This window comes from Petromyzon marinus, chromosome 26, assembly GCF_048934315.1.
Source record: "Petromyzon marinus isolate PM22_M1 ecotype Great Lakes invasive population chromosome 26, UKy_Petmar_22M1.pri1.0, whole genome shotgun sequence".
NCBI lineage: Eukaryota > Metazoa > Chordata > Hyperoartia > Petromyzontiformes > Petromyzontidae > Petromyzon > Petromyzon marinus.
Genome location: NC_133692.1, coordinates 11,874,608 through 11,894,043, shown reverse-complemented (window position 1 = coordinate 11,894,043; position 19,436 = coordinate 11,874,608). Strand labels below are relative to the sequence as shown.

General features: G+C 44.7%; 1 protein-coding gene across 1 annotated transcript in view; it reads right to left on the bottom strand.

Annotated features, from left to right (window-relative positions):
* Nucleotides 1-1,187: 1,187 nt before the first annotated feature.
* LOC116946278 (HUWE1-associated protein modifying stress responses-like) overlaps nt 1,188-19,436 on the bottom strand; it is a 31,974-nt gene continuing 13,725 nt past the window's right edge. Inside the window, exons 3-4 of the mRNA XM_032961324.2 lie at nt 11,222-11,512; nt 1,188-5,297 (exon numbers count right to left, since the gene is read on the bottom strand). Of these exons, the coding sequence (XP_032817215.1) occupies nt 5,014-5,297; nt 11,222-11,512 (575 nt within the window). The 3' untranslated portion in view covers nt 1,188-5,013. The remainder of the gene's footprint in view (nt 5,298-11,221; nt 11,513-19,436) is intronic.

The window sequence follows — 19,436 nt, the reverse complement described above, 5'->3', positions numbered from 1 at the left end:
ACTCTCCAATCCACCGGTGTGCTGTAGTATTGTAGCAACTTATTGGCACGTTTGGTTTACGTGACAAAACGTTGCTAATTAGCTGTCGGGTGGAGGATTCAATGACACATTTATATGTAAGCGCTCTAACCCACACAAAAAGAAAACCTTTATTATAGATTTTGGGGGGAAAGGTTTGAAAGAAAACAAGATATTTCTTTAACCACGAGGCATATTCACCTACTTATTGTGGTGCTCTATGCTACATCTACAAACATTTTATATCCCGATTAAATTATTTGTAATATTTAAATGCTGCACTGTGTGGTCGACAAAACATTAAACTTTACGTTTGCGTCCCATTCAATCGTGACATTTTTATTGTACAAATACATTCCCCGTAGACGGCATCAACTTCCAATTAAAACAATGCAAAGTGCATTTCCGTCCCAATCAGTACTTGATCCAGTGATTGAAATTCAACGTTCCTATGGACGTGGCAAATTAATCCAAATAACTGCCGGACAACAGCAAACGAGCACTTGTGAAATTCTATCAGATGTAATTTCATCCCTCGTGGCAAAATATGGATATCAGTCCGGTTAAGATTTTTTTTTTACAGAGGGCGGCATAGTCTAAATTATTAATGGTGTGGCGTGAACCAAGATCCTGGGTTAGAATCATGCCAGCCACCCAAGATGAACGCACATTGTTTTAAGTGCAACGCGTTCACGGTCTTAGTCTGGTGACTTCACAAAATCATCATTCAATTGCGCTCTTAATGCAGCACTCGGGTTCTGAGAACTAAGAAAATTGGGTTTGCCAAATGCCACGATCGAGGCCTAATGGAAGACGGTCAACATCTTCTGTACGGACGATGGTTTCCTGCTGCTGCTCAACGTTGAATTCTGAATTTTAAATATTGTTTCTCTCAAAAAGGCACTTGGAGAGCATAAAGTGCGTAAAATGTTTTCAAAGTAATAAAATACCTTCCTCTTCAGATGCGTATCATGCAATACCTCCCCTTAAAACGATTAATGTCTTTGCTTTTTACTAATTTGGCAGTTAAAGAGCAGTATATTATGATGATGATGCTGGACATGCGATTGGTGTGCATTACTCCACTCGGGTGGGGAGGGGGGGACTCAATTACAAGTAAATCGATTCAGCGAAGTCACGCAAAACTCAAAACACACGGCACTTAAATATTGACATGAGATTCAAGTACTTTATTAAAACTTATTTTCAACATGATTTCAGTCTGTGTTGTTTACTACAAGTTCACAAAAAGCCTTGTAATAAGCAAAAAAGACGACAAAAAACAGGGCCTTAGGATATACGTTGAGCTTACAAATCCTGAAGACTGTTAACAGCGCGTATTTGCAAAATTTGGCAGCCGAGCATGCAAACACCACATTCGGCTAAAAATGAAACAAAACAAAAAAAAAGTGCCACGCCAAAACTTTGCTGCCACTCACTGAGCCGAGCCACAGTGGGGGTGGTTGCCACTCGACCTCCTCATGCACCGGTTGACACCCACCAACCATCGATGCTGCCCGTGCCTCCCGGCATGCAGCGACGGGGCCAACCCCCCCTTCTTCCTCCTCCGCCGGCGGCTAATAAAGGAGGGAGCAGCAGCACAGCCATAACCACCACAGAACCATCACTGACAAGTGTGCAATCCTTGGGCCGGGGAGGAGTCGATGACGAGCCAATGAGGATGAGAGACAACGGGAAGGGGAAAAAAAATGGTTCTCGGGCATATTTTTGTTTTGTAACTTGGAATAACAATAGTTTATTTTCTTCGGATGTGGGGTAGGAGGTGGGGGGAGGCAGGAGGGGAGATAAGAGGCTGTGAAATTTAAATCTAAATCCATGTATGCATGAAATATGCTCACGTTGATAGGTGCTGAAAAACATTAAGTCAACCATATAACTATACCAAAAAAATAGGTGGCGATAATAATGCTGATGTGTTTATATTAATTGGATAAAATACTCGAGTTCATAACGAGCAGCAGCATTTTGCCAACGAAACCGAGCATTTTCCTGTTTCCGATGGTCAAGTTGTGCATTTGCTATTTTTTTTTCCAAGGAACATCTATAACAATTGCGAATTTACAAATTGTCCGTGCACGCAAATGTCAACTCCGTTGTCCTTCCAATTTCCACACCAGCGGACAGCAGCCGCAGAAGCCGTGTCCGAAACTCGGAAAACAAACCCCCCGCAACTTTAACTATTCAGTGAAGAGCAGACCATGGCTATTTCATCACGTTCGCCACAGCAACGTTAATGGGCAACAGTCGAAACGTGTTTTAAGGCCTTGCAACAACCTTGGCGCTAAGGTAAAATAATCCTTATGTGCCTAGTGGTTATACACCAGGTGTGCAACTCACGGAGGTTGTAGGTTGAGTGGTGAGTGTAGAATGGTTCGAGGCTTCCAACGCTCAGGTTAAAGGAATTTGGCGTTTTTAAAGGCTAACCCCCCCCCACCCCCTCCAAGCTGCTCAACAACAATGTGTCGCCAACATAGGATTCACGAAAGCCATCTTTTTTTGCAAACGTACGGTAATTTATTCCAAAGACCCCCCACTGGTCATTAAAAGGACACGATTTTTTTTCTAAAATAAACTCTCAAAAAATGTATTCCACTAAGACAAGTCGAAATAGCAGTGTTTTAAAATTCATAGAATTTTAGGCCATATATGCATTCTTGGGAGCATTATCAGCCATTTTAACTTTCTAATTGTCCTGAAAGGTAAAAGGCTCAGCCCTACCATTCCGTGCTCACACCACTGCTGGTGAAAGGGCCTCTCTCTGCAACAGGGCACTGCAGCAGGGGGGTATATTGATCTACTCTTCCACACTGGCCCGGAAATCTTGCAATAATTTATCTATGGGACCCTTTTTGCTGGTATCAAGATAAAAAAAAGGTAGAGGCTTTACCCTTTCCAGCAATACTATCGGGTCTTATGATATCGCATAGATATAACTGCTCAACCTGAGCTATTGATAACGCTTTGATGAGTTGCATTGTCTTTGTGCTGGTCACGTTTTGCTGTTCTATCGTCAAACACCGGCGAGACAAGGCCAATAAAGGAGGCTGTCTCTGGTGTAGGCTGATCAGTTTCAAGGACAATGCATACATTATCATCAAAACAAGCATTCACTACGCATACGTGGTAAATGCAGACTTGAAGCCTTGCAATAGGTGTATATTTGGTGTTTGAACATCTAAACACCTCCTGTATTATTCCTGCAAAGGGGAAAGCCTATTTGTGTTCATCTTGTAAAGAAGTTCAAGTATCCATACTTGACCACATCACGCATGACATGCCAATCAACTGCGGTGTACCCAGATATCTCATTGTATATTTATACAGCGCCTTCACTCGAGGTGCTTGACACAGCATAGACAACTGTGGTGGAATATCATGATTTACATGGCAGGAGGGTGCTGCAAGGATTGAGAAATGAGTGACAGAGGGCTACTTAGGGATCACGAAAGGGTAGGGGAGGGACGGGAAGGAGTGGAGGGGGCAAGGAGAGGGAAGGAGGGGGACTGCTTAATGTACAATGGAAGTTGATGCCAGTGGAGGCGTGCAAGGGAAAAGGACTGAGGAGGAACAGAGAGAAGATTGGGAATTGAGAGGACAGGGGATGAGAGAGGAGAGATGATCAGGTGGGTGGCAAGGCCATGGAGAGATTTAAAGACTCACAGCTTCAGCTATTTGAAAAGACTGCAGTGCATTGAACAGGAAGCCCATGGAGTTGAAGTAGGAGGCAAAGTGGTGAGAATTAAATGGGAGATTGAAAATAACCCAGGAGGAAGAATTTGTTTTATTTGTTGGGAGAGTAGTGACGGCAGAGGCAGGGTGACCAAGAAGAACAGAATTCCAGATGGGTAAAGAGCAGAGCATGAACCAGGAGGTCTGCGGCAAAATATGAATATCCTGATGATTGAGATAAACTGAGATTGAGATTAGTTGCTGGGTAGCCAGAGGGAAGGGGAAGATTTAATGAACTTGCTAATTCTCAACCGCCATGCCCGGAGATCGAACCGGCGACCTCTGGATTGCAGGGTCCAGTGTGTGCTGACCATTAACACCCCTGCGGCAGAGTCCCTGCTCGTCCTCACTAAAAGCTTCATCTGCTGATGTTCCCAAGACAAAATAACGTAATTAATTCTGTCACATCGTCTCCACGTTTTAGCTTGTTTAAATTCAATGTCTGCGTAACACAACTTCCATCATCCTCTTCTTCGCTGGGCAGCATATATGGCCTAACAAAGCCTTTAAATGCCTTCTGACGCATGCTTCATTTCAAAATGGATTAAACCTTCAAAGAATATCTTTTTTTCACTGAATAGTACACATCACAAAAAACGCCATCCAAACGTTGTTTTCTTTGTTAACAAAACGAAATGTTTTCATAGGTGCATAAGTTCAACCCGAGTTGTGACGGTTGAGTAGCTATTAAACAGATATTCTATATTTTACGCAATGATAGCATTAATGTTGCCAAACAGAATGGGAAAAAAAATACATGTAGTCTTTTGATACCGCTCATAAGACCATATTCTCTAAGGTCACTTCTATCCATGTTAAGTCCACTTAGTAACATGGAGATTAATCATTTGTTTAGATTATAACAGCCTGTTTTTGAGTGCTTAGAATTTTTCCTTTAGAGAACTAGCTGAGCTTGTGCAATTAGAACACTAACCAAATATCCTTCCCCAAACAGTCCAATTTTCCAGATGCATTTGCCCAATAAACTTTATTTTACACTCTGTTTACACATATACTCACAAGTATACGGTTCCAGTCCAGTTAGTATTTTTTTTTTGCCGTCGTTTTTTTTTTTTCCTCTCGAATCTTAAGAATTAAACGGGAAGGGTGTGCAAGACTTGGATCCAAGCGCTCTGTGGCCGTTGCCATCGTAGTCGGAGGATGACGAGGAGGTGGACGAGGAGGAGGAGGAAGGAAGGAAGGGGGCAGCGTCGTCACCCTCCCCCCCCCCAACCCAAGGCCTCCTCATATGAGGCGGCTGCGTTTGTGCGTCGGCGAGTCCGTGATCACGTCGGGGCACTGCGACGTGGCCGAGCGCTTGCGCGCGCTGGCCGCCATCGCTGCCGCCGTGGTCGTGGTGGTGGTGCCCCCCTCCAGGTGCAAGGCCATCTCCTCCGAGATGAACGTGTTGAGGTCCATGTCGTGCAGGCTGGAGCGGCGACGCGACGGGCCCGAGCCGCCGGCCGCGTGCGTGGGCGAGCCCGGGTTGCCCGAGCGCATGCTGATGCTCGCCATCGCTCCGCTCAGGCCTGTGCTCGCCAAAACGCGCGCGGAAACGAGGTCGCGCACACGCTCCCCACACGGGGGCGCAAGCACGCACGCACGCGCATCCGGGGTGAGAGTTACTATTTAAATACTACTATCGTTTGTTTTGCCACGTAAGGATCACACCGAGCTAGGTAGCTCTTTTCAGAAGTGACCTGGCCATCGAATAATGTTAGCTCAACGAAGCGGTTTATCATCACGTGGAAATGTATAGCAACCAAATACTATAAAATGCATGTTTTTAAAGTGTGGAGGGAAACACCGGAAGACCCAGAGAAAAAGCCACCTGACCACGGGGAGAACATGCATACTTCAAATATACAGGCATCAGGGTCGGGGGATCAAACCCACAACCTCCTGCATACCAGGCGGGGTAGTTAATCAACATCTCACATTCTGGGAATCTCTAGCTTTCTCCATAGCCAGCACACGACCTGTTCTTACACTTTTTTGTGACATGGATAGACTGGTACTTGCCATAGGAATGTGGAGTAAACATAACTTGCTTAGGACCACTGATGGAGATGGTCAATGCCCAATGCTTGTTTAAGCAAGTTAGACTTTTAGCGCATTTAGTATCTACATTGAACTGTATTATGTAGTACCGTTCGTAGCCAACCGTGCTAATCAGAGGCACAGGAGAAGGGCAAACGAAACACAAAGAGCAGTTCTAAAGAAATTAATTCTTAATTTAGATTTAAAGTGCATAGCTCCAGTGGCTTCCTAATATTGGAGGAGCGTTACAGATGGCCGCGGAAGCGCATCTGAAAGCGCGCGATGCGGTGACCGTCTTTGTTCGATGACTAGCCAAAAGCCACTGCTGCGGGGATGACCAGAGTTGGCACGACGGTTTATGCTTCTTGACGAGATCAGCGAGGTATTATTGTTCATTTGTGGCAAGCACTTTATGTGCAATGAGTGCGACCTGATATGGTTTCCTCCCATGCCCACACAGCGTGCTCTACAACGGGGAAACTCGGAACACTTTACACGTGGATTAGCGGCTTGCATCTAAGCCGGACCCAGAAAGTAATCAAAGTAGAAGACAGGAAAAAGGATGCACATAAAAGAAGACCTGATGTAGGCAGTGATGAAAAGGAAACTGGCACTGTCTGGACACACATGTAAGGATGGACAAGAGGAAAAGTAAAAGCGTGTTGTTCGGGAAAGAATGGACGGAACCCGAGAGGAAGACTAACAGAGAATGGCTTGACGACGACAGAAGATACTCGTTCAAAAAAGATGTGGAAACAAATGCCGAAATGTGCAGTGGTCACCTACGGGTGATCTGCCCATGGATCGTGGTGATGATGATGGAAGCGACTTGCATGAAATCTCTCAAACAATGGTTCTTTGTTTATTTTACCAGGTAAGGCTGACTGAGCAATGCAGCTCTTTTTCAGAAGCAACCTGGCCACAAATGACAGCTCAACGAAGTGGCTTATCAAGTGGAAATTTATAGCAGGAAAATACTCTAAAACGCACGTTTCGAAGTGTGGAGGGAAAAACCGGAGGAATAGGAGAAAAATCCAAGCGACCAGGCGGAGAACATGCAAACTCCAAATATACAGGCATCAGAGTCGGGATCGAACCCACAGCTTCCTACGTACCGGGCGAGGTAGTTCACATCTCACCACCATGGAGCCTCAAGTTCACAACAAGCTTTCTCCATAGCTGGCACAAGACCTGGGTTGTTCTTACATTTTTTTGTGACTTTACCAAAAGACTCAAAGAATATGAATTCCTGCAGTCACTAAAGCTTTAAGTCAAGTACATTGTGGTTGTTGGATGGGTAAAACTGGTACTTGCTATGGGAATGTGGAGTAACCACAACTTTTTTGGGACCGCTAATGGGGATTGGAACTGCCTAATGCAGCTCCAATCTGTACATAGTAGTATGTAGCAGTAATAACACTGTAGTGCGCGATAACTATAATCAGACTTTTCATCGCCCGCTTCAGTCAATGGTAAACATTCTGTGACAAAGTTTGCAAGAGCAGGCCAATGTGTGTGCTGGGATAAAAGTAAAAATTTACCAAATTATTCAGTTAGGATTATACACGTAGCCATCACCCCCCCCCACCCCCCTACTGGAGCAATGCACTTTCAAATCATCCAGATTGAAAATACATTTCTGTAGAACTGCTTGTGTTTAGTCTGTTGTCCTTCCCCCACACCTCCGATAAGCACGGTTGACTACGTACGGTGCGAAAGGTTCAACATACGTATGTACATACTGGCAGACTAATGCCCCAAGTCACTCTTGCAAATGAGACTAATGCCGTTCTCTTGACTTCTCACCTGCTTAAACAAAATAACCTTCACATTTTATATATGGCCACAATGCTCTCATGTTGTACAGATTCAATTTCACTCTGTAAACCAATGCCGACTAGTGTCTTTATTTAGATTGCAGAATCCGATGAGCTATGAAGCTCTTTCTCACAAATATCCAGTATGGGTGGGTCAGCAGGACGGTATTTTCAGCGTGGAGATGAGGCCGCATGGCTAATCGTCTCAGAGTGTCAAACACGTATGCCAACTTTGCATCTTGTTCTCATGCGTCTTTGCGCCCTCTGCTGGACTTACCATGTCCTGTATGTCAAACTAAACTATATTAGGGGATCTATTTTTGCCACCATCAACGTATGAAAAATAACCACACAAACTGCCAACATAAACAACTCTGGTAATATATAGGCATTGCGGAGCATATATGCATTACCACAGCATGTTCACCACAAGTATGTCTGGTTAATGCAAACTTGATTCCCTGCAAAAGGTTTCCATTTAGTGTTTGAACATCTGAACGTCTGTTTTATTGACAGAAAGGCTAAAACATATTCTTATTCTTTCAACTCAAACTATTTTTTATTTCACCAAGTAAGGCCCACTGAGCTGTATAGCTCTTTGTCAGAAGCAACATGGCCACAATGATAGCTAAACAAAGTGGCTTATCACGCGGAAAATGATAGTAGCAGTCGAATACTGGAAACGCACATTTTTCTACATGTGGAAGGTAAAAGCAGAGGACCCTGAGAAAAATCGACGCGACCAGGGGGAGAACATACAAACTCCAAATATACAGAAGGCATCAGGGTCAGGAACAAACCCACGACCTCCTGTATACCTGGCGAGGTAGTTCACATCTCACCACCGTGGTGTATGAGGAGTGGGGATGCCTGCAATTGCCACAAAGGGTCGCTGTTGTATTTGTGGGGGTGTGCCAATGACACCCTTGGAATGTCCAGGCAGTGCCCACTTTACCAGCATTGCCTTGGACACCAGTGGGAATTTTTGAATCGGACCTGAATTGCTTTTTTTTTACTTTACAGGGGGAACTCGGCAACAACGCCTTCTAGTTTGGCAGTGTAGTTGTCGTTGCTAGTTCCTGTTTACAACTGCTGCTTGTCCTTCCTCTTGGCAAGTGTGTGAACAGGTCCCTACATCTGAACACTCAGGTCTGCTGCTCTACAATACAGTAGTCCCTCGGTTGACATTGTTAATCCATTCCATGAACACTCCTGTTAATCAAAATAAGTGTTAATCGAATTCACGAAGAGTTTAAAATAAGAAAAAAATATCACCGAGTCTGCAAGAGAGCTATTTCCACGGCCAAAACAGAAATCAGTGTAAACAAAGCCAGTCGAGGTCTAAATGCTCATAAATGGGTGTTCGCTGATTGGCTGAGGGCATGGCTCAGTCCCACTTACGGCTAAAATTCGCGCCTGCGTGCATAACGTTAACATGACCGTGAATCAACATTTTTACATTACTCGAAACCATGGGGATCCTATGGAAGGTGAAACGTTAAAACGCAAAAACCGTTAAGCGAGGGACTACTGTATATGCCAGCCTGACCAGAATGACCCAAGCCCTCCGCTGGTGTTTTTGTGTGCCCAACCCTACAGCTCAGTTGTAAAATCAGTAACTCTGGTAATCGTTTTACTTCTGCAAATATTGTTCCATTCAGCGTAATTTTTGTTACGTAATAAATTTAGTCTTTTGTTTTTGCTGTGTGTCATTGATGGACTTCCTTGTAATACATACCTGTTGCAATATGGACTGAATTTCCTTAGTGCATGTATTGCAACTAAGAACTCAAATAGCCACCTTGTTGGATGGTATCACTCAAGGTGTGTTTTAGTGTATTGACATTATCGTCAATATGTACTTTGTCCCCAGACTGTACAGCTATTTTTTATATATATAAAAACGAGCATTTTGTTGTCACGTGACCCTCATTGTTGGTACACAGGGACCATTCTTTAAGCAGGTAATTTATGTGAATACTTCAAGTGAGGAAGAATGTCACAATGCAAGGATTTGTGCAGGTGGGAAATGTTTTACGTGACTTTCACAAGTCTGTGAAACATGTAAAAGTAAAAACAGATCTAACATCCAAAAACAACGTTTTTACCATCGCTTGAGACTCCTTGCGGCTCTCGTGGATAAACAATTAAACATTAATATACTGTACACTTTTTTTAATTGGATACCTATCCAATTCGGACCATAATGTGCAGCGTACTAATTGGAAGTCCATCTGGTTGGTGCGACGGTAAGAAGTTCTTGCTTTACAATTGGAAGGTTTAGATTTCAAGTAATGATCAGGGAATGAGCCAGACCACATCACCTTATGGGGTGAATATAGAATGTGTACCACTTGGTGGAAAGCCAAACAGCGGGTTGTCCCATGGTGAAACTGGCCCTCGCCATAGAAACATCTCGTCGCTGTGACGAGATGTTAACGCCCTTGCCAGGTACGAAGGAGGTTGCGGGTTAATTTCTGAGCCCGATGCCTGTATATTTGGAGTTTGCATGTTCTCCCCGTAGTCAGGTAGATTTGTCTGCGGGTCGTCCGGTTTTTCCCTCCACATTTATAATCAACATGCATTTAGAGCATTAGCCTGCTATAAATTTCCACGTCATAAGCCACCTCATTGAGCTTCTATTTGGGGAAGGTCGCTTCTGAAAATGAGCTAGAAAGTTCAGTGGGCCTTACCTCATAAAATATAAAGTTTAATAGTACAGCATAAGAATTGATAATATACTACACTCTGAGATGCTGCTGTCATCCTCCCAGCCAAGATGGAGTGGCTACGTACACACACGGTAATGCCGTCAGGTGCCATGCACTGTTCTATGAGTGTGTGTTGTGGCGAGGTGTGTCAGGAGCCAGTGTAGTGGTTAGCTCACTACACTAGGAACCGGCAACCAGAGTTCAATTCACGCTTGCAGCCAACAAATGGTGTCAAATATCTGACCTGGACCTGGGCCTCCTTTACATTGACCTAGCTTTAAATGAGTACCTGGTGCTGTGTGTAAAAACATCACCAGTGGGGAGACAAAGGTGGCCAAGCATGATGTTAGCCGCAACACCACCTCGTATGCCCCGTGCCAGCCTTAAAAGATGCATGCTAGAGAAGCACTTGAACTAAACAGAATTATTTATAATTTTACCAGGTAAGGCCCACTGAGCTGTATAGCTCTTTTTCAGAAGCGACCCAGCCACACATGATAACTCAACGAAGTGGTTGATCACGTGGACATTTATGTATAAGCCAAACACTCCAAACGCACGTTTCAAAATGTGGAGGGAAAACTGGAGGGCTGGGAGAAAAATCCCCGCCACTAGGGGGGAAACATGTAAACTCCAAATATACAGGCGTTCATGTTGTTGTCGGGAAGCATGCGTGTTTGTGTAGTCACATGTTTAGGTGTGAAGGAGGGAGCATGTGTGTTTGTGTATATTTGTGTGTGTGTGTATAGTGAGAGGGGAGCGTGTGTGCGTTTTTTTTGCGTGTCGTTGGTAGGTAGTGTGCGTGATGACTGGAGAACGTATGGATTTGTTAGACGGTGCACGTGTCAGGAATGGTGCGTCTCGTGTGCGAGGCCCTCTCCTCACCGTGCAGGGCGATGGCCTCTCGGAAGGGCTGCAGGTCGGTGTCGTCGGTGGGGCTGGGCTCCGTGGGGGCGACGCGGGGGGAGGCCGGGATGCCCGAGAGGCGCGCGGGGGCGCGGCAGCCGCCGCGGGACGGCGGAGGCGGCGGCGACTTCCCGCACAGGAAGCTAATGAGGTCCTCGCGCCGGATGGTGCGCCGCCGCTTCTTGGCCCAGGCGAGGACGTCGCGCGTCCGCCGCTGCAGCCCCATCTGCGCGCCGTGCTCGTAGCTCCTCCGGTGCGTCTCTGCGCCGTCTGTCGCGCGGCCGGGAGGGGAGGGAGGTGGTGGGAGGGGGGGGTTGGGAGAGCCGCGTGCACGCGGTGCGGGGGCCGCGCAAAAACGGAGATGGGCGCGAGTTTATACGATGTCCGCTCGACGCTCCGCACGCGACGGCGCTCTCGCGACGACGACCCCGAGAGGTTCCCACGCGGCGTGACGACGCGTGCAGCAGGCCCCCCCTGATGCGCCAACGCAAACCTTCCTTACGCTCGCAATCCAAACAGCAGTCGGAATGCCTAAGAATAAACTCACTAAATGCACTCACAGCATGCCTGAGAAGAGACATCGCTTGTAAGCTATCATTTTATTGATGTTAACTTTCAAAAAAGCAAATTAATAGCATTATTGCTAGGAGTTTATATATATATAATGCTGGATTCATAAGAAGCAATTATCATGTTTATCACAATTCACACGTGGATAAATGCAGGTAATAAACCGTTATCTATGCCAAATAATGTGCAAAAATTACCTTCGGGCCAATGCAATTTTGACGGAACAATCCAGAACACAGGGACAGACGACACAAAGGTGGCAACACAAACAAGCATCGATGTTTACATCGATGCACCACCGACACTCATCCAACCTCGTAGGATCAGCTGTTAGATGCCCAAGTAATACTACGCAGCGGGAAGCACGCGTACCCAAGCACTCAAAACATTCAAATGCTAATGCAAATTAATTTACATTTGAACACGTGTCAACACGAATGCTACATGATTGAATTTGCGTGCTAAGTGCCACCGTGAGATACAATCAATTGAATAGATTATCAGCCTCTTAGGCTTTGCACCAGCTTCGCAGTGCCAACTATTCAATTGCACAACGGTCTGGAACGTCTGTACCGAATTACCCAAGCATTCTGTCCGGCTAAAAATTGGGCATTGTTTTGAAGGGTATGCCAACTGAATGCTGGGGTAAGAAAAAAAAATACAAATGTATATTAATTTATTACCCTCAACTGAATGCTGGAAAATAAATTACTTTTCCTTTTTACTGTAAAATTCTAGGTCATTCCTGTATACACTACAAACGGATCGTTTAAGGGTAGATGGCTGCTATAAATTTCCACGTGATAAGCCACTTCGTTGAGCTATCATTTGTGGCCATGTCGCATCTGAAAAAGAGCTATTATAGCTCAGTGGTGCCTTACCTGGTAAAATAAAAATCAGTTCATAGTTTATTCATCTTAATAATCTCTTGTAAAAGACAGCGAAACACCCACGCATCACTGCTGGTATTGACGACTTCCGATAAACGATTTGGGCATGACAAAAACAGGGCATGCTGAAAATAACTTATTTGTTGCTTTTCAAAGGCAGAACTTTGCCACTTCGCGTTAACAGCATTCCAAGATGCGTTTCCTACTTTTCTCTTTATTCCCATGCACTGACGCTGAACAAAAGACCGTTCCCACGGATGATGCGGTTAGAAATTATGCAATCACGGAATGTCCCAGACAAACAAGGAATGCTGCTGGTCGCTTAAATCCCCTCCACCGTTGTCACTGGGCTAGGCGCAGAGAATCCAATAGCAGTGTGCGGGAGGTGAGCAAAGCGGTTTAAATGTACAAAGAGACACGCCGGACAAAGAAAAAGGTAGCCGTCCACGTCATTATGCACTGCATTGGTGGAGTGAGAGTAATATACGATCGTAAACGGATAAAGCTCTAATTGGTTTAACACATAGTAGTAGTAGTCTTTCTTGACCAATATTATCCATAATAAAGTTATGTTTGTCTTAGATCGCGTAAATATAAATGTGTCGTTAAACCCGCCACACCGCCGACACAGCCAATTCGTAAGGTGTTTCACGTAAACAAAACATGCCAATTAGTTACTCGTACAGCATACTGGTACGTTGGAGAGTAATTTGTTGTAGTGGATTTACTCTCCCACACACCGGTGTGCTGACGTTTTATTATGCACGGAGCTGCTTCACCCACCGAAAATAAAAACCACGTAGGACTTTTAAGCTGATTAAACTCGTCACAATATTACTTACCCATGTAAAACGGGTTTCAACTGAGAGTCATCGGGCAGGGTGTGACCGCTGAAATAAATGCTGCTTGTTTTCCTGACGTTACAGGCAAGAGCCCTGCATGGACACTGTGGGTCAATGGAGCACATTGCACAGCAACGTACGTGTAATTCAATCGAGCGAGCCCGATACTGTATTAGCACCAAATAACACAATTAACATTAAAGTCCATCTGGTTAATGGGGCCTTCCAGACCTATGTTTCCCATCGTCATCACGTGGACATGTTGCCATCTCTCCTGTCACAGGTGCAGCCAGGGAAAGAGAAAAGTCTGGGTGACTGTACGGGGCCACATTGTCTGTGCCAACTTTGCAATGGACACGGATTCAATCCAAATCGGTTCTGTACGCGAGCGATACATTAATCAAAGCACACGAGTAAGAGCCGATTGTGTACGGTGTACAGTGACTTTACCGAAAAAACCAAAGAGGGAAAAAAGTATTTGATCCCCTGCTGATTTTGTACGTTTGCCCACTGACAAAGAAATGATCAGTCTATAATTTTAATGGTAGGTTTATTTGAACAGTGAGAGACAGAATAACAACAACATCCAGAAAAACGCATGTCAAAAATGTTATAAATTGATTTGCATTTTAATGAGGGAAACAAGTAATTGACTCATCTGCAAAACATGACTTAATACTTGGTGGCAAAACCCTTGTTGGCAATCACAGAGGTCAGACGTTCCTTGTAGTTAGCCACCAGGTTTGCACACATCTCAGGAGGGATTTTGTCCCACTCCTCTTTGCAGATCTTCTCCAAGTCATTAAGGTTTCGAGGCTGACGTTTGGCAACTCGAACCTTCAGCTCCCTCCACAGATTTTCTATGGGATTAAGGTCTGGAGACTGGCTAGGCCACTCCAGGACCTTAATGTGCTTCTTCTTGAGCCACTCCTTTGTTGCCTTGGCCGTGTGTTTTGGGTCATTGTCATGCTGGAATACCCATCCACGACCCATTTTCAATGCCCTGGCTGAGGGAAGGAGGTTCTCACCCAAGATTTGAAGGTACATGGCCCCGTCCATCGTCCCTTTGATGCGGTGAAGTTGTCCTGTCCCCTTAGCAGAAAAACACCCCCAAAGCATAATGTTTCCACCTCCATGTTTGACGGTGGGGATGGTGTTCTTGGGGTCATAGGCAGCATTCCTCCTCCAAACACGGCGAGTTGAGTTGATGCCAAAGAGCTCCATTTTGGTCTCATCTGACCACAACACTTTCACCCAGTTGTCCTCTGAATCATTCAGATGTTCACTGGCTAACTTCAGACGGGCATGTATATGTGCTTTCTTGAGCAGGGGGACCTTGCGGGCACTGCAGGATTTCAGTCCTTCACGGCGTAGTGTGTTACCAATTGTTTTCTTGGTGACTATGGTCCCAGCTGCCTTGAGATCATTGACAAGATCCTCTCGTGTAGTTCTGGGCTGATTCCTCACCGTTCTCATGATCATTGCAACTCCACGAGGTGAGATCTTGCATGGAGCACCGGGCCGAGGGAGATTGACAGTTCTTTTGTGTTTCTTCCATTTGCGAATCGCACCAACTGTTGTCACCTTCTAACCAAGCTGCTTGGCAATGGTCTTGTAGCCCATTCCAGCCTTGTGTAGGTCTACAATATTGTCCCTGACATCCTTGGAGAGCTCTTTGGTCTAGGCCATGGTGGAGAGTTTGGAATATGATTGATTGATTGTTTCTGTGGACAGGTGTCTTTTATACAGGTAACAAGCTGAGATTAGGAGCACTCCCTTTAAGAGTGTGCTCCTAAATCTCAGCTCGTTACCTGTATAAAAGACACCTGGGAGCCAGAAATCTTTCTGATTGAGAGGGGGTCAAATACTTATTTCCCTCATTAAAATGCAAATCAATTTATAACATTTTTGGCATGTGTTTTTCTGTATTTTTTTGTTGTTATTCTGTCTCTCACTGTTCATATAAACCTACCATTAAAATTATAGACTGATCATTTTTTTGTCAGTGGGCAAACATACAAAATCAGCAGGTGATCAAATACTTTTTTCCCTCACTGTATACAACTGGGTCGTAAAAACCCTGCAGCAACATAGCAAAAAAAATATTCTTCAATCCATGGAGACTCCCGTTTGTTACGAGTCAATGAAATAGCGACCTGACAAGGTTAGTCTGAGTAATTCCTCGAAGGCAATACTGACCTATCAGCTCAGAAAATTGCAGATGTTCGCATTCCTCTAAAACCTTTATATTACAATTAATCAGGCAAGGGTAAATGTGTTGTTTACTGTGGCCATATCCACTGTGGAGCAAAATTTAGTTTTAAAATGAAAAATATTTCCAAATGATGATTGACGCACCATACGTCCGCACCACTTTTACGACTTCCCAATATCAGGCTCCCGTGGACATTACCAAGACATTGCCAGTAGGTCAAAGTTGGCTGAGACAGGGAGCGATGGGGGCCAAGTTATAAAATCGCATACGCAACGTAAACAAATCAAGACGAACCATCATCCGACACACACACAAAACGATGCACGTTATGTGTGCAATCATCAAAATTAATTGAATCCATGCAACAATGCATGCCTAACAACAACTTTGTGCATCCAGGGCAAAAGAAAACGCTCGTTTCAAAGTCGTTTCTCTCACCTAGTTTAATCATTCATTTACATTACAGTGTGTGTGTGTGGATACATGTTTACTGTGAGCTTTGAGTGTGATCAATGAGCACGGCAGTTAAATCAGCTCTCAGCAGCGCCGTGACTGGTACGCTGCCGTGACGACGCCGCTCACGCCGGGAGCCAGACTCGCTGCGTCAGTGGATATCAGCTGCAGCAGCATGCGCCGGGGCAGTTTAAACACGGTGGAGATGGCAGCACGTGAGAAACGTCAGGGGTGACTCAATAGCTTCCAGTCCACGGCAGGAGTCAAACAGCTGCTCTGCCGTGGAACTGTCTTGCTTTGGTAATTAAATAAACACCCGCTCGCTTTGGTCGAGTCTTCCACTATCGCGGAATGCCACGAACCTTAGGGGTGACTACAATGTGGTGGCTTTTGAGCCTGAGGGTCTAATCCTACAGAGTAAGAATCCAAAATTGTGCACCCAGGGCCTCAAAATCCAGAACCTTAAACCAACCCCTTTCACCGTTCGGACGACGTAATTAAATATTTTATTTCTGGGACACTATTTTATCCAGGGGTGTACTTAACTCCGCAACCGTGTACCAATCAATCTGAAATCCGTGCTACTCCGCCATGTCGAAACGCCAAACATCAGCATAAAAAGTCCGTCATAAAAAAATTCAACTTTGAAGAGTGCATCGTGTACAGCTCGTCGAGATGAGTCAATTGCCGCATCGCCGACCATCAACAGACTACAAATGACTGCATCGCGGACATCATGCGAGGTACTATGGTAACCCGGGGTACCGCCATAAGGTTCAAATGCACAAAATTGTATATGTCAATGCACTGCTGGATAACAGCCTCCCGATTCCATATCAGCCGTCGGGGTTGTTTGACCATACTTGACCGCGCTCATCATCAGTGCGGGTTGGCGAAGGAGAATATAATTCTGTCTGTCGCCTGATGAGGCTGGTTATAATTACCGGCAAAACGTCACCGTACATGAACTGTAAATGTTGTGGGTTTACTCTCCAACACATCGGTGTGCTCAACTAGTAACTAACTGGCATATTTTGTTTACGTGATGAACCTTACTGTGTCAGGTAGTGGCGGGTTTAATGACACATTAATATTTACGCAATCAAACCCCCCAAAAAACTATATCATGGATATTGGTCGCGTAAAACCTAATAATACGTGTTAAACTGGCGAAGGTGGGGGGGTAGGATGCCCAAGAATGGTTCAGAGGTCACTCTGTTAACCATTACACACTCAACGTTCCTAAACATTACGTCAAAGTAAACTCTAGGCAAGATATTACAGTTAATGTATTCAATAAAGGTATCATGATCACTGCATGATGCATATTGGTAAATTAAATATCCGATTCACAACAAATGGCTTGCGTAAATACGTATTCAGTAAAACCGTCCGATCTAGTTCAATTACTATGTTTCTTGGAATGTTGACATCTTGGTTATGCTGCACCAAATGTACTTTTGTAAACAGTACATTTAAAACCCACAAACAACGGAGAAGCATCTCTTCATGGTATAATGTAATAATTTTGTACGAGCCACACATGTGCAGAGCAAGTGTCATTGATTCTAAAGTATATTTATGATCTACGAAATAATGTTGCTTGTAAAATAAATTAAGTAATTAAACTTGAGCTGAATTCCAGACCAGCCGAACGACCACCACCGTTAAACAACTAAGTACAGAAGGAGTCAAAGGGCATTCATTGCAACCGTCGGTATATATATGGTATATATGTGGTACCATATGATATATATGGTATATATACACACACACATACGGTTGCAGGTTGAACTTCTTTCGTATCGTACGTAGAGAGCCGTGTTAATCGGAGGTATGGAGGAAAGACAACAAACTAAACAAAAAAAGCAGTTCTAAAGAAATGAATTCTCAATTTAGATTTAAAATGCATAGCTCCAATGGCTTTCTAATATCGGAAGAGCGCTCCAGACAGCCGCAGAAGCGTAACTGAAAGAGCGCAATGCAGTGACCGTCTTAGTTCGATGATTAAGCAAAAGCCACTCCGAGGATGGCCGGAGTCTGCGTGACGGTTTATGCTCCTTGACGAGATGAGCAAGGTATCATGGTTCATCTGATCCTTATGGCGGTACCTCGTGGTACCAAATCATACTAAATGGGCCGAGGCAATTAAATATTTTATTTCTGGGACACTATTTCTTTCCAGGGGTGTACTTCACTCCGTGACTGGGGTACCAAACAATCCGAAATCAGTGCCACTCCGCGATGTCGAAACTCAGCGAGGACGATTGTGCTGAAACCCTGAACGCTCGACCGCACCGTAGTGGTGCATCGTAGTGTACAGCTCGTCGAGACGAGTCGATTGCCACATCGCCGACCATCACCAGACTAAAAATTACTGCATCACGGACATTATGCGAGAGCCGAGGTACTATGGTACCCCGGGGTACCGTCATAAGGTTCATATGTTGCAAGCACTTTGTGTGCAATGAGTGGGACCTTATAATATATTCGTTCAGCAACCGGAAAACAATGCAACTCTCTGAGCACCGTACGGACGTGGTCGGGCCTTGCAGTACCCATCATGACATGTACCAACAAGTTTAGTACACGCTGCAACTTTTGTCAGGCATCCCGTAGAGGCGGGAGTTGCAATAATCGTACAGAGTATGATCTATACTACACAACTTCCTCGCCATCCTCACCTCAATCCACACACATCCGTCATCTCCATCTCGGTCCAACAGACCAACTTTCCTATGTGCATAATCTGCAGGGTTTCCCAGTTCCGTCCCTCTGATGGTCATCTCCAATTGCAGAGTGAATTTGCTGTATGTCAACTTTGCTTTGCTCAATTACCGTGGGCCCAACTTTGTGACCTTATTGATTAAGTTTCCAGCGTTCCCTCATTATTCGCGAGGGATATATTCTGAAGATGCTCGTGAATAGCAAATGTCGCGGATAATATTTGCTTACTAAAACATATCTTTACATTTTTTTTAATATTTTATTCCACATCCCCCCCCTGACATCGTACATTTCAACACTGACGTTCTGGATGGCATTACCAGGGGCATCATTGGTATCACAAAAACCTATTTTTTTCATGAATTACTTTAATAAAGAGAAAACAAGTTGTTAACTACATTTAAATTAGCTCACCACTTTATCTTACCACATACATAGTACATTATCTCATCAGTTTATTTATCTCTCTCTCTCACCTCCCTCGATGCAGTAGCTGC